The 15964-nt window shown below is 31.5% G+C and overlaps 1 protein-coding gene across 3 annotated transcripts in view; it reads left to right on the plus strand.

The window, feature by feature from the left end:
- Positions 1–15964, plus strand: part of SLIT2 (slit homolog 2 (Drosophila)) — a 137920-nt gene that overhangs the window by 30159 nt on the left and 91797 nt on the right. For all 3 annotated transcript variants that reach the window (XM_012660756.1, XM_012660755.1, XM_012660757.1), the window contains 3 exons: positions 10184–10255; positions 10750–10821; positions 15736–15807. In XM_012660756.1, coding sequence (XP_012516210.1) covers positions 10184–10255; positions 10750–10821; positions 15736–15807 — 216 coding nt within the window. The remainder of the gene's footprint in view (positions 1–10183; positions 10256–10749; positions 10822–15735; positions 15808–15964) is intronic.

Here is a 15964-nt window from a genome sequence, read left to right on the forward strand (position 1 = left end):
TGTAATAAAATACAATAGAAAATAGGCAGAGTTAAGAAAATGTTATGAAAGTGAAAATATTAGCAATTCTACTTTAGTTCATAGTTTTAATTAGAGCACTTGTTAACATCTGGAACACTTGTTAGCATTTTGCGGTTTTACATATTCCTGATATTTTTGTTCCTTCAGATCCACCCACAGAATTAGCTAACTGATAGCATGGCTTTGCATTTTATATTTTTTACAATTCTGTACTCTTCAGATTAGGTAATATATAACACTCTCAATATTTTATGTCTATTAGAAATATAGATTACATAGTACTTTTTACAAAACATCTTGTATAGGAGTTAACATGTTCTTTATGATAAAAAAATTTGCCAAAAAATTTTTGAAATTGTTCATTTTATTTCTTTACTACTGAAACAATATAGAAAGCTACATATTCTCCAAAGATTAGCAGAAACCTCTTCATTTTTCATACTTTAGAAAACAGTTTTGACAGTGTTTTTAACATAAACCTGGTTTTAGAAAAGGAACTATCAATCTGATGTAGGGAATTCGAATAATATTCTCAAATTTTGCTATGAGATCCTCATAATAGCAGAAACTACATATGTATTCCCTATATGCCATTAAATTACTAGCCCAAGAACATACACAAGTCAATATTAGTTGAACTCTGATTATATGCTAGCATACATATGGTTAGAAAAACAAAATGCCATGATTCTTTTCTGGAATTTTGAAAAATTAGATGAGTAGTCATAAAGTCATTTTATACAAAAGAAGTTTTTCATGTAAACATTAGTCATCATTTTTATTTCCTAATGTTTTTTGGATTGTATTTGCTTAAGTTTTCATATCATGATTTCATAAGGGCCCAGAAAATGATACAGTAATTTAGCTTCTTATAAACTGTATAGTGCCAATTCATTATTCAGCATAGAAAGCAGAGCTCTCCAGTTTGCTACCTCAGAATAAATGTCTCACGTTAATTCTTAGTTATCAGTAGCCACACTTAGTATACTCCCTCAGCAACTTTCTTAATTCCACCACAAAACTGTGTAAGATAAATTATGTAAAATACATTTATAGATTCAACTATCTTTCAGTAGTTCCGTAGGCTATGATTGAGTTCACTATTAGTCATTGGAGCGTTTTCCTCTCTATTTTGGCAGAATTCCCAATTTCATATGCATATCTTGAGCAATCTTTAATTGCCATTGAAAGAATAGTAGAATAGAAAATATTCTACTTTTGAAAGAATAGTAGAAAATTATCTTTAAAAGGCTACATATATTCATTATATGCAAATAAACCATTTTTTATTAAGACTTTGTGTTCATGATAAGAAAATTATTTGTACATATTTCCCCCTACTTATTTCTTATTTGTACCTAATTTCCCCCCAAATTATGTATGTAACATATATGTAATACATGTGTATACCCATGCATGCAAACACCTTATATGCTTTTTTGGTTGAGTTGTGTGATCATTTAAGCAAAAAGCTATGTAACAGCTTTTTTAAGAAGAAAAATACAGAAGATGGAATCAAACTTCTTTAATAATACTGATAGTTAAGAAGTGAAAATGAGTATAATAAAACTATAAATAAATTGGAGAAAAAGAAATATTAAAATGACAAGGGCAGAAATTAAAGTGGTAAGGAAAAACAGAAACCCCAACTCATTTCTCTTAAAAAGTCCTAAGAATTTGATGAGTACTATCACAACAGAAGACAGATATTTAGAAAAGTAGCATTTTTGTTTAATGTGCTACATACTCAACAAACATTTCTGAGTGCCTACTCTGCATCAGAACACCGGCCCAGCCTTCAAAATGTTTACAGTGGAGAGAATTGAAGCTTTACACAAACAGAAATTTTTAAAACTATATGATAAGTAATAAAACATATAAACACAAAGAACATAGAGGAAGCCAACCAGGATTTGCCTGGGAGAATCAAGTAATCTTCAGGTAAGAGGATGTGTTTTGCAGGCAGAGAAATTCAGGGCTTTGCTAGACAGAGGAAAGAGTATGTGCAAAGTCCCAAGAAAGTGATAAGAGTATTTTGTTTTTGGAGAAATTAAAAATTTGTAATTGTTAAAACATAGAGCAGAAGCCAAATCTTGGAGAGACTTCTTAAAGTCATGGTGACGATAGGATACAAGGAAAATGTTTGAGCACGGTAGCAGCATGATTAGATTTATTTGTTAGGAAAAATCACTCTGGAGTGGAGAGTGGTTTGGAGGAAAGAAGCCCGCTGAGAATGTGATAGCCACAGTCTCTATAAGGATGATGAAGGCAAGCTGAGCAGCAGATAGTGATGAGAAATTATTCCAAGAGGTAACTCTAGTGCTAATGCAGTTGATTCCCCTCTAGAACATCTACAGGAAAAAATAATGTAAAGCCCTCAAATGTAAAATAAGACCTGTGTAGACTTTATCATATAAATGAAGATACCCGAGGTCATAATCACAGTATTATTCATTCTCGGAATGAATGAATGTGTCATTTGCTTTTTAAACAATTATGATACCGATTTATGGTTAATCAGCTGGAAAGACTGAGTTGAAAGTTTATGTAGTTCAAATACTACTAGCAATCACAGTGTTATCTAAACTTTAGGAAAGAGATGATGGATAACTTAGGAGAATAACTCAGTGCAGGGATATGGAAGAATGCAAACTACTATCTACTCTTTGAGTTATTGTTAAGTGATGTATAAAGATAATTTTTGTAATGTTTTTAAAACTAAAATGATTAGCAAATGAGAGACTTAGCTCAGTGCCTAATCCATAGTAAGTGTCCACATTTCATTTAGTTATTAATGAAAAACAAAACAGAACCTCTAAGTGTTTTTCTTTCTTGGATTGATAAAAAAATTACATATGAAAACAAAATGTTAGTGACATTGTGAATATACTCTGTCCCCCTGAAATCGGAGAGCCATGTGCCTAAGCCCATTTTTTTGCTCTAAGTCTAAACCATTTAATTGTATATATTGAGTGTATCTTTGCATTTGAATACGTGTCCATGTGAATACATGCATGAAAATTTTAACTCTCACTCAGAAAGCACACACATATACTCATGCACACAAACATATTTTTGTCTTACTATAAATGCTTAAGACCAAATGAAAAAAGAATCATTTCTCTACTATAAAAACATCAAATGAATTTAAACTAAGGTGAATGTATCCTAAAATGACATCATAAGAAATAAAACAAAAGTAAGGAAATGAATAATTTTCAGGAACAAGTTCATCCCAAGACAGGGATGGCTGAAAACCAGTTAGTATAGACACAATCTTAAGCCAAAAATGCTAGCTATATGTAAAGTCTGTCCCTCTAGAGGCCAATATTCACTCAGCTGCTGAAGATAGTTATTAAATTTACAAATTTCTGGAGACTGCAATTGCAAAACAGAAATAATATTGTAGGCTAAAATATGTTTGGTCATTTTATGGAGGGACATATGAAGGATTTCAGTGGACTTCATTTACTGCCAAAGTTGGAAATAACATTCCAGAAACACAAAGTACTTATGTTGGAATTATTATGTAATAGGCAAGAGCATCCTTGATGTCAAAGAACTATTGTTGCTTCCTCCTTTCCAAATGCTGGGCCAGTGTTACCTATGATGAGAATATATTGGTTATACTGAACAATTTAAGATTCAGAAGCTGGAGTCATTCTTCCTCCCTCCTCTCACTCCATTAAATCTAGGCTTTATTCTCTGGCAGCTGTTTTTGCCATTTACGTGAAAAGCAGATGGAGAGAATGCAAAGAACTGTCAGTTTTATTGCCATGTATAATCAGCATCTGGGCTGTATGTTACAGAAACAATCAATCCAAACAAATATTTTACTGGATTTTATAAAAACTTTTTTTGTGTTCCTAAGATAGTCCCCAAGTTAGATAAAGTATTGTATTTTAATCATGTTGATCATGGACATTGCAACCAGTTATATTGTTTCAGCTTCAATGTGAGTGATATATGTGTGTATGTTTTTGATATACAGTTACTGAGTTATCTGCAATACTGTACTGCTAATTTTTTAAAAAACATCATTTGGAGCCATATATATTTATTTCACATTAGAGATCAAACCATGTGTCAAGTTTAGTCCTTTGTATAATGTGTGAGTGTATGTGTGTGTATGTGCGCGCACGTGTGTGTGTATACAGTAGTCTCCCCTTATCCACGGTTTTGCTCTCTATGATTTTAGTTACCCACAGTCAACCACGATCAAAAAATAGTAACAGTATTTTGAAAGAAAGAGAGAGACCACATTCACTTAACTTTTATTACAGTACATTGTTAATAATTGTTCTATTTTATTATTAGGTGTTGTTAATCTCTTACTATGCCTAGTTTACAAGTTAAACTTTATCGTAGGTATGAATATATATGAACAACATAGCATACAAAGGGTTCAGTACTATCCATGGTTTCAGGATCCACTGGAGGTCTTGGAATGTATCCCCTATGGGTAAGGGGGGAGTAATATACATGCTTTAGACTTTTTATTATATAGGGCTATATATTATATTTGTGATCAGATAATACACATATGTATCCCCATATTTTTATTCTTTCACTGTTTGGGGGCAAGAAACAAAATACCATATATTTTCTTTACACTTCCTGTAATTTTGACCAAAACATTTATGGTAAATTCTATATTCCCCACTTTTCAGAAAGAGACACTGACACACAGAAGAAAGAAAGTAATTTTTGTAATGTCCACAGAGCTAATCACTGGCAGATTCTGCATTTCATCCAAGTCTATATGAGTCCGAAGCTCATAATTTTAATCATTAAATGACATTTTTTAATTTTTATATATTTATGTATACAAAGCATATAAATACCTCCTAAGGAGGGCTATTTAAGAATTACCATATGGATGTTATTTTCTATAGTTTGTTAAAATAATATGATTTTTTAAACATTGAGAATAATGTCTAAGAATTAAATGCTAGTGAGCTGAAAGTGTCATTTAAACCATACTGATATTCTTCAATATCTTGTAAATTGCTTCAGAACTAGTTGGGGTTTTTTAATTGCCCAATCATACTTACGTTGTTTATTGATGAAAGATCTGCTCACTGCTAACCACTGCGGAGTATTTTATATGTCACAGAGCCCAGCAGTCCATAAGTGACAGAATGGAATTCATTGGGCTAAAAATTTTACCTGCACATAATTGACAAGTTCTAAAGATCTTGAATATTAAAGCAGAGGGATATTCCATGATTTTCTATTTTCTATAATTTTTGAAACAGACACCATAAAGTGATAGATATTGTTTGTCCTTTAGGAATGCTCAAGTTTTGAAGACATGTACGATAAAAGAGCAGTACTTAGAGAGCAGGAGAAAAAAATCTAGGTGTGAGGGAGGGGGAAGAAAGGTCTTTAATTGGCTAAACAATATTCTCAGTTTCTCTTTTTTATTGGAACAGTTGGAAAACTATCTCCATTTTCTCATAATATTGAGCATGTAACTAAAATTTCTTTCTAATTTTGGAGTGGTAATAGCCATTGCTTTGGTGTGTGTGTGCGTGCGTGCGCGCGTGTGTGTGTGTGTGTGATAAAACATTTTGCAATCATTCACATAAATTCTGTGTAGACAAAGGGGCTGGCCCCTTTTACATGAAAATATCTTCCTTTTAATATGTTTTTTATTGGATTTTCTTCCACATTCACTTTGCTAAATCTGTTTTTATTTTGAGACTCACAATATTGAATTTTCTCTGAAGGACTAGCATTTGGAACTCTCTTAATTATGGTGAATTTTATCCCCAACATGCAAATATATTTTAGCCATTACACTACCTATGTTTGTAACCATGGTATGTTTTTAATTAGCTTCTTTTAAAGGAACAATGGATTCAAATTTGCACTCTATAAAATTCAGCCAATTCTATGCTATTAAGGCACAAAATTAGGGGACAGCAATGCTACACAATGTAAATTTCATTTGCTTTTTTTTTCCTTAACGTGAAACTCTAATATTTCTATTCCTTAATTTTTATAATCTGGTTTAAATACTTTCTCCCTTTTTGTAGGAAGAAGGGCACCATTTGAGATTAATGTTGTTTGCAGTTTATCAAATATATTCTAAAGTTCTTGTAATAAAAAAGAAAAGCACTTTATCCTAAAGACCTAAAAGTTGACAAGAAGTATAATTAGTTTCTTGTCTTTCCACTAAAGAAAAGACAACAGACTTTCTGAAATGTTTTAAAATTTATTGTTTGACATCTGTCAGTAGTAGAATATTTTCCTGCTTAAGAATCTGTCTCTTTGAATGAAGGATGCAATTATGTCTTGCTGTAATGAACTGCTGAGACAGTGTGATAAATACCAATTAGCTGCTGAGTCAGTGTAAATAACAATATAAGCTCTGTTTCAAATACTTTCTTTTCTTGGAACAAAGTTGAAAATAAATAGATAAATAAAAGGAAGCAAACCCATTGTACATGTCATTGTTCAGCTTTCTGTCATACATGTTGTAAATGAAATAGTCTGCAATGTGAAGATGAAGTCATGGTAAATTGCAGTAACAAATGATACATGCAATACACTATATTATATTTGAAGTATTATTTTGCATATAAAATAGAGTACTATTTCATCATGAATTCTCCTTGTTTTATAAATTTTTGAGTATGTATTTTCTAACAAAATTTATTGTATATCTTTTTTTGTTTTGCTTGCTTTAATAGTGATATTTATCAATGAAATTCGTAGTAGATTAAACAAATTATCATAATAACATATATTTGAGTGCCGTTAGAAAAACTTGTGATCATTGTAAGTATTCTAGATTGTGAGACTCTAAAATAATAAATAAATTTTAAAATTTCTAAGGAAGATTTTTGTTTATATAAAATTATGGAATTAGTTTGACCACATTTGTCAAAGTTACTGACATTTCAGTATCTCAGTGATGAATATAGCATTTTAAAAAAGTTATATCAAAGAAATTAGCTTTGAAATCTGACTGGAAAGTAGTCTCTTTATCAATAAAACCTCCATGAGGGTATGAACAGGTCTGCTTTTGATCACCATTGAATTCCAATCATATAGCACAATATTTTGTGCAAAGTAGACATTAAATATTTATAAGGCAAATGAATAAATGAATGAATAAGTGTTGGTTTCTTTAGATTATTTTTAAGAAACTGAAATGATATCTATGGAAAGTAATTGCATTAAGTAGTTTTGCATTACTGTTGAAAGAAATCTATTAGTCATTAAGAATTATTAATTTTTCCTTATCATAGTGCTATATTATTGTGAGCAAATCTTTAACACATTGAAATGATATTTTATTGGCCAGGACTCAGAGGACGTCCTCTAACTAGTCAATAATGTTCCATCTATAGCTTGTTATCTTCGTATTTTTATTGATTACATTTTAAGCTTCTTAAAATTTAACGGTAAGAATGAATCAAGGTAAAAACAGTTTCTCTAAACCATCTATTCAGAACATTCTACTCAATTATGTAATAGTGAAATGATTTAAATGGCCTTTACTATGTTTAGAGCTTTTGAAAAAAAATGCTCTTATTTAAGACCTAGATAAATAATGCAGATGCCAAATCCAGATAATTATATAATATATAATTATATAATAATTATATAATAATGCAGATGCCAAATATTTTCTTCATACGGTTTGTTCCTGTCTTATGGAGTAAATCTGCCCTTAGGAGCCAACAACTTGGTGAGCAGGGTTATGAAAACTGTGTAGAATACAGTGAAATAAGATCAGAGGAGTTAAGAGCATGTCTTTAGGTACACAGGGAAAAGCACAACTAACCGTACCTGAGAAAATGAAGGCTTCGAAAGGAGGTCATGCTTTAATTGTCTTAAAATAACTAAACATTATTAATAATAGTGTAAAATTATCACTAACCTAAATGTCTAATAGTAGGGAAGGATTAAGGAAATAGGGTATATTTTGACAATGGAATATTATGAAGCCATTAAAAGTAATGTTTTCCAAAATTTTTAATAATATAGGAAAACATGTATGATATGATATTGGGTATAAAGATATAAAAATTCTATATATGGTAAGTCCTCAATTGTTTAAAACATGTAAGCAAAAATGAAACTATAGTAAAATTCACTGATCTGAGTAGTGCATTATGAATTATTTTAATAGTTTCCTTACATAGTTTTACATTTCTCAAACTTCTGTCTTTTGGACAGGGAGAAATCATGACAGAAATTTAAGATGATGAAAAAATGACTTTACTTTTTGTATGAGAAAGGAGGGGATGGAAACTTGGGAAATAACTGTATTCAGGGATTAAATAGTGAAGCCGTAATTGAGATAGAGAAGAGAAAGAATTGAAAATTAGTACAGTAAGAACCAGGGCCAGATAGTGTCACATCCTAAGAGAAGAAGGATTCTTAGTAATATCAAATGTTACAGTGAGTTCAAGAGCGATGAAAATTGAGGAAACCCATTGCATATCGAGATAAAGAGGTCTGGAGAGTGACCCCTGAGACTGTTGAAGAAACCGTGGCACTGTGAGAAGGGCGTTGGAATCAGAAAAGACCAAAATTTAGACAATGTGATTTAACCCCCTAGGCATATTTTGTTTGTTTTGATTTTATTTCATTAAATGTTAGTGATATACATATGGATGTTAAACTATTACCAACATTCGATAAAATGAGCCAATGTATATGACACATACATAGTCAATATATAATGTCATTATATGTATACATAAATAGTTAAAAATATATACATATACATATAGAGGTATGTGTGTATATGAGAGCTGTCTGAAAAGTATACAGCCATTGTTAATATAATTTTTCAGATTACATGGCTGGATACTTTCCAGACAGCCCTCGTATATATGAATATATTTTTTTAACTTCAGGCTGGAAAATGGTGCTCATGCTAGGTGTGCTTTATTTTTCTATTAAAGATGAATTCTCTTCTTCTACTTAAAAATAGAGGAATTTAATATGGTGAATGGTTAAACAATTGGAGGAAGGTGACAGAGAAAAAACTGCTACAAAGAGGGAAGAAGAAGGTGATGTTATTCAAAGTTGGGAAGTGGCCCCCAGCAGGAACTAAAATTAAGAAAGAGAGGAGACCACTGCTGTGGAAATCTTCTCATACAGAGAAGAGGAAAAATACCCTGGCTTGTCCTCTCCGGCCACCCCTCAGTCTCCCACCAGTGTCTCTCATTAGCCAAATCTCACAGGAGCCAGTTGGCAAGTGAGCCTGGAATATATGAATCACTGGAGTCAGCTCTCTGGGATACAGAGCAGAACAGAAGAGAAGGGGGCGGGAAATGTTTATGAGGATGTTTATATGTTTATAAAGGAGGTTGAGAGGCAATATTTTTTGATGGACTAAAATATTTACCAAAAGGCTTTGTGAAATCTACTTCTTTCTGTCTTTCATAACTAGATGGGTAAAATCTTATCTTTCTCTATTAGCAGGACCATAGAGTAGATGATGTCAGAGAGTTATTTTCAACTCTCTGATTTTAGTGTATCATAAAAGTACTTCAGTTGTGTTAGAATGCACTTTGCTGCAGTGATTTTTATGTGAAATATTCAGATAGTGAATTGACGTAGTTCAGAGTGTCTTACTGAAAATCTCTGTAGCACTTATGGATTTAGAATTTAAGATTTTGCCTCATAAGAACCTTCAAAATTAATTTTGTGAGTATAACAGTTATTTTTTTCAATCTATAATATGCTTTCTATAGAAGAAGTAAAAGGTTTATAAAATTTAATATTCAACAGTAATTTTCTGTGTGGAAGAGTTTTATGATTATCTCTAAAACATGTAATACATCTATTCAGTGTTACTACATATTTCTCTTACTTATATTTAAGTTATTAAAATGCACTCCCAAATTAATTTCTTAAAGGTGTTTTCTCTTTTATACAAAGTCCAGATTTAAATATTGATGAACCTGTAATATTTAAAAATCGGAATATTTTATTATTTTTATAATTTCCTTATGTTTAACCCCAACTTATTTCACATTTGAAAAGCACAATTAATTTTACTAGTCATTTTTGAGGAAGAAAAGAAAATATCACTCATGAAGAGTATCAACTTTGCTTCTTGACATGAATCCTGAGACTTAAACATGTCTGAGAGTTCACATTTCCATTTAAAAATTGAATTTTTTTTTTGCAGACGTTTGGAACAGAACTCAATCAAAGTCATCCCTCCTGGAGCTTTCTCACCATATAAAAAGCTTAGAAGAATGTGAGTGAACAATATTCTAGAATATATATAATTTTAAAAATTATATAGGTCATGACCACGCAAAGAAACCTAAGTATGAATATTTAAGTATTTGACAGTTTAAATATTAAGTGATGTGACTATCTGAATGCTAGTTCTATGATAATATTTTAATCTTCATACCTGAACTCTGTAATTTTTAAATTTCTCTTTAACATATTGATTCATACAAACTTGAATACATGTGGTCAATACATTATGCACATTCTTAGGTGTTCTGTTGTCAAAAATAAGACGTGGCATCTTTAATAATAATTTAGGAAAACAGATGATGGTTGTTTTAAAAAGTCTGATTTCTTTTTTAAATTTAGGATTCTTCAAATGCTTTATGTTGTACATTTGATACATATATTGATAGGTATAAAATCAACATGTAAAAGCCATAAGTAGCTTTCTCCTGCAGTAAATCTCACTGACATTCTATTTAATTTAACCTAACCTTATTTCTAATTTAGCGACCTGAGCAATAATCAGATTTCTGAACTTGCACCAGATGCCTTCCAAGGACTGCGCTCTCTCAATTCACTGTAAGTGTTGACAGCATCACTGAAGCAAAACAGAAGCCACAACAAACAGTGGCTGCATTTTTATATCTGGGTTTAAAAAAATACTCTCAATTTTTGTTATGGAATATGAATTATGAATAGTATTCATGATTATTATTTTTTAATTCCATCATTTTTATGGAGGACTGCTACTAAAATTAACCAATTTTTTGGAATATATATTTTATGATTTGATAATTTTGCTGTTAAGAGAGCAAGAGTTAGAGCCCCTTTTTTGAAATTTTTTTTCTTTCTAAAAGAAAGGGGGAATGTTTATGTTGGAAAGCATGTAGCCACTGTGTCTGAAGACAGTATCAGTCCCCTTTAAAATGATGCTGGGTGAAGTCTTGCTGGGAACAGATGAGGATGACCAGTGAGAGGCCCCCTCTACTTGTTTCATCGCCTTATGACTTCTCTCAAAGAACCAGCTTTAATCTCTCACAGAACAAAGATAAGAAAGTATGACGGCTTTTTAATGTCAAGAGGACTTTCAGGAAGATAGCTATGTAAATTAAAGAAGTTCTAGAATAAGTTTGTAAAGACCGTTGTTTCTTCAAACTTGTATAAATTCTTCAAAAGTCCATTAAGTAAAGTAACCTTTATATCAAATTTTAAAGTTGGAAAGTGGAGGCTGGCATTTTATTTTTTAAGAGTTGATCCTCAGAGAAGGGTTCTTATTGATATAAATTCCTGCAGAGCTCTTTCAAATTCCATAAGTTGGTGATGGCCATAGGAATGCCAGGATACACATGTGTGAGACCCAGATAAACCCCTGTGGTGTGTAGAACAATTTGCTCTCATGCCTACTGAGGAGAGAACTACAATGTAGTGCTCATCTGGGCATATGAGTGTTGAAGTTGCTATTATGGTCTGCTCAAAACCCTACAGTTTTCTTTAAAGAAAGAAAATGGAAAAATGTCACTTAACCTGCAGTTATGTGCTTGGGTTCATTTTTGATTGTTTTTTGTTTTAGAGGGTTTTGGCTAGAGGAAGCCCAAAACTAGAGGAACAATTGTCAGCACAAAATGTAGAGAGTGTAGTCATGTGTTGCTTTCAGGCTGGAATGTCAGGTTCTGAAATAACATAGTTTAAAATAAAACTCAGTTAAATCACCCAGTCACATTGTTCATAAAGTACTGTTAATACCATCCTGGAAGGTAATTCTGTCCAAAGGTAACATTGACAACCTCCTGGCCTTACAGAAGACAGAACAAAAGTCGAATCAGCATACCAATTCCTGGTCTTTCAATTCTTTGTGCCTCAAAGATAATCATTAAATATAAAGAAGGAGAAAAATATGTGGAGAATTCTAATTTATATCTGCTTGCTTGCAGTGTTTACTATTAAGCTCTTACCTTAATAATGTTAATTGAGAGTTTTGAGGTTGTGAGAATTAAAAGATAAAAAGAAATAAAAAAGTAAATAATAAATAGAACAACTTATAATTTATCACTTGCCTCAATAAATTGTATTATGTTTATTAACAATATAGTTATGATTAGATTATGAATTATTATGTAATAAGCTATATAATATAATAAAATAATAACAAAGAGTAAAAGGAATGATAACACATGTAGCAGGTATAAGATCTGCCATAAGATTTCCCTGTTGTGTCAAAGGACTATAAAAATTCTCTATCAGCATAATTGTATACTTCATATAGTATGCTGGGTATAAGTCATGTATGAGAAAACTATAGAGAAGGTATTCAATTTGTTATTCTTGGTATTTGAATGATATCCAAATCCCTCTTGTATTTATTTTCTTTTCAGCAAAATTTATTTTTATCTTTCAATTTTTTTTAAGTTTTCTTTCCCTTTTAAGAGTATAGCACAAATTCTCACCAGCCTTCTTGAACTTTGTATCTTTATGTGATGATATGTCTTTCTCTCACTTTTATAGATTTTGATCCTATTTCCTTGACTGTCATCCTACTTCTCTGTCCTGGTCTTTGGATTTTCTGATATTTTAACTCATTTTCATTGCTGCCATCTTGATCTCATTGCTTTGTAAATAACTGGCCCCAACCCTAGTATTGCTGTAACTTTTTGTAGAGAAATCTCATTTCCGTTAAATTTAGTATGATTTTATGATAATATTATTATGGATGATAGTCTATATGCCAGTAACAGCTACACAGATAGATTTCCTCTATCCTGTGTTTTCCCCTTTCTATTCACCATTTACCTGTCTTGTCTCATTAACAATAACCATCCATTATTTTTTAACATGATCTTAAAGAAAATACAATGATTCATTGGAAAAAAGTAGTTTCATATGTAAATATGGTGCACCTCCTGGGTAATCCCTTTTCATGCTATTTGAGCCAAACTTTGAAACAAAAGTTCCAAATAAATGTCCTACTAAATTGTTCATCTGTTGATTCTTATGTGGGACCCCCACAGTTTGTATGCATCTTTCTTCCTTTCTAAGTTGTAATGGATTCAAAATATGGGACTCTTCCAGTATTCAAAATTACTCTTTTGGATTGCTTTTTGAAGCCATACCTAATTCATCTCAGTCATATCAGTGCCTGGTACCTGGGCAAATGGAGAACATTCAAAGAATAACAGTTGTATTCGATTTAATTGGCCACCAAACTTAGAACCTAGTAAAGTTGCTGGCACATAGTAAGTGCACAATATCTACTGTTGAGTGAATTAATTGAATGATACTAAATTGAATATCCTGAATTGCCATCTAAATCTGCACAGTTATATTTCCTAATGCCTTTTCTTCTCTTATTCTTGACCTCAAAACATATATTTATTCATGCCTTGTTATTTCCTGTCCAACTGTCTCTGACAATATATAATTCTCTCTTTTGTTACCTGATTTTTTAAATTATTTCTCCTCTAATTGATTTGCCTTTCTAAAAAAAAATCTACATTCTATACAAATGAAATCTTATATTATACTTTATGGCTGTATCACTAGAATCTAAAGAGAGACATAGAATGTCTCTGTGTACCAGACAGCAACCAGCTTTATTTATTCCCTTGAGAATTTTCTTCATATTTTGTAATACATCCCACCTTTCTCTAACATCTTCAAAGGGGACCAGCTTTTCCCTCACTCTGATTTATCTCTTTTGTATTGTTAGTTTCTTCTTTTTCATATAGAAAACATGTACTGCTGCCAAACGTATTAATTATTTAGACTCTCATTCCAGGTTTTTCTTTTATATATCATGATATCTGTTTGTTTCTTTTTCAAAAGAATATTTTTCTGATTTTTAAATGTAATATATACTTATTGTAGAGAATATAAAGATACATAAAAATATATAGATGCAAATTCAAGTTATCTCTGAATGACAAATCACCTCCTATCTAAGTATTTTCTACTTTTTTGTATATATGTATATATTTCACCCAAAATTAATATGATACTATAAATACTATTTCGTATTTCTTTTTTTTGTTTGTTTGTTTTTTTAATTTTTTTTTATTTCAGCATATTATGGGGGTACAGATATTTATGTTACTCATGTTGCCCTTGCCCCCCCCCCAAGTCCGAGTTTCAAATATGTCCATCCTTCGGGTGGTGCGCATTGCACTCTTTGTGTATGAAAATACCCGTCCCTTCCTCCCCATTCCCGCCTCCCCCCCACCCAACATCCAATAGATGTTGTTCTTATATGTGCATTTATGTGTTGATCAGTTAATACCGTATTTCTTTTTTAATTAATGTTATATCATGATCACTTTCATGTCACTAGATACTCTTTAAAACTTGATGTTTATCAATGTGAAATATGTATTTAACCAATCTCCTATTTGAGAATTTGAGAACATTTTATCGGTGCTTAATTTTTCACTGTTACAATTATGCCATGATTAACATTTTGTACATAAAATATTGTGTTTGTCTCTAATTATTATCTTAAATTGAAATCCTAACAGTAGAACCACTAAGTTAAAATTCAAGTAACGTCTTTATGACTTTTGATACATATTGTCAAAGTGTCCTCTCAAAATATAATCTCTGTCTTTTTATACACTTATTTCTTTTCCCCATGTTTTAGGGCTGAAAATAGATGGACATCGTCCTAGACCTATTGTTCGTAAATGATGTGATGAGTCAACCATTTCCATTCATTTGCTCTTGAAATCTTCTCACTTCACCCTTTTTGTTAATTTTACTCCTTAAATTTGTTTTTGTGCTAATTTATCTTATAATTTCACTTGTCAGTCCAAAGTTAGAGCCTCATTGTATGCTAAAACCTGTGCTAGGCTGCAGGTGTGCTGAGGTGATTAAGTCACAGTCCTTGCCCTTAGTGCCTACACTTAGTGTCAGATCAGAGGTGGGTACCAGGATGATTCATTCCAGTTTCTTTGGGGCAATATAAATTTCAAAAATTATCCTAAATTCATATTCATAATCACTGTCTTCACAGATCTTATGTGGCCCAAGCATACAATTATATGTTTAAAAGAAAAGCTGTACCTTTATGAGTTCCTTGTACTGTTTACCAGTATTATGAGCCCAAAATTCTTCTTTTTAAGGATTCTACCATTAGTATTCTTCCTAGTTATACATTGAATGCTCTCATTACATATAAACCTTGTGTGTGTGTGTGTATGTGTGTAGAAAATCATGACAATTTTACAGGGAACATTTCTATAAAAGGGCAAGGAAATTATGAATTATATTACTTTTTGTTAAGCTTCCTTTGTTTTTCTGTGTTTTCCAAATTTTCTCCAGTAAGCATACATCTGATCTGTAAGCAGGCAAAAGACATTTGCAAATGACGTTTGTTTACTGAACTGTAACTGCTACGATATATTGAATGCCTACTGTCTCCTCTATGCCCGAATACATATGTATTAGATAAATTTGCTATGCAAGTTTGGTGTCTGATTTTTTCCATTTAAAACATTTTTTTTTCAGTGTTCTCTATGGAAATAAAATTACGGAACTCCCAAAAAGTTTATTTGAAGGACTGTTTTCTTTACAGCTACTGTAAGTATTTGATTGTTTTGGATCTGTTAAACCAATATCTATTAGTCAGTTTACCATCTCATATTTTCATGGAAGCTTCAGAAAAATTTGACCCAAAATTATATAATTTAATAAAATAGAAAAGATTAGTCTAGTAAAGCTAATGTTGACGATGGTT

Source organism: Propithecus coquereli, unplaced genomic scaffold (genome assembly GCF_000956105.1).
Source record: "Propithecus coquereli isolate 6110/MARCELLA unplaced genomic scaffold, Pcoq_1.0 Scaffold677, whole genome shotgun sequence".
NCBI lineage: Eukaryota > Metazoa > Chordata > Mammalia > Primates > Indriidae > Propithecus > Propithecus coquereli.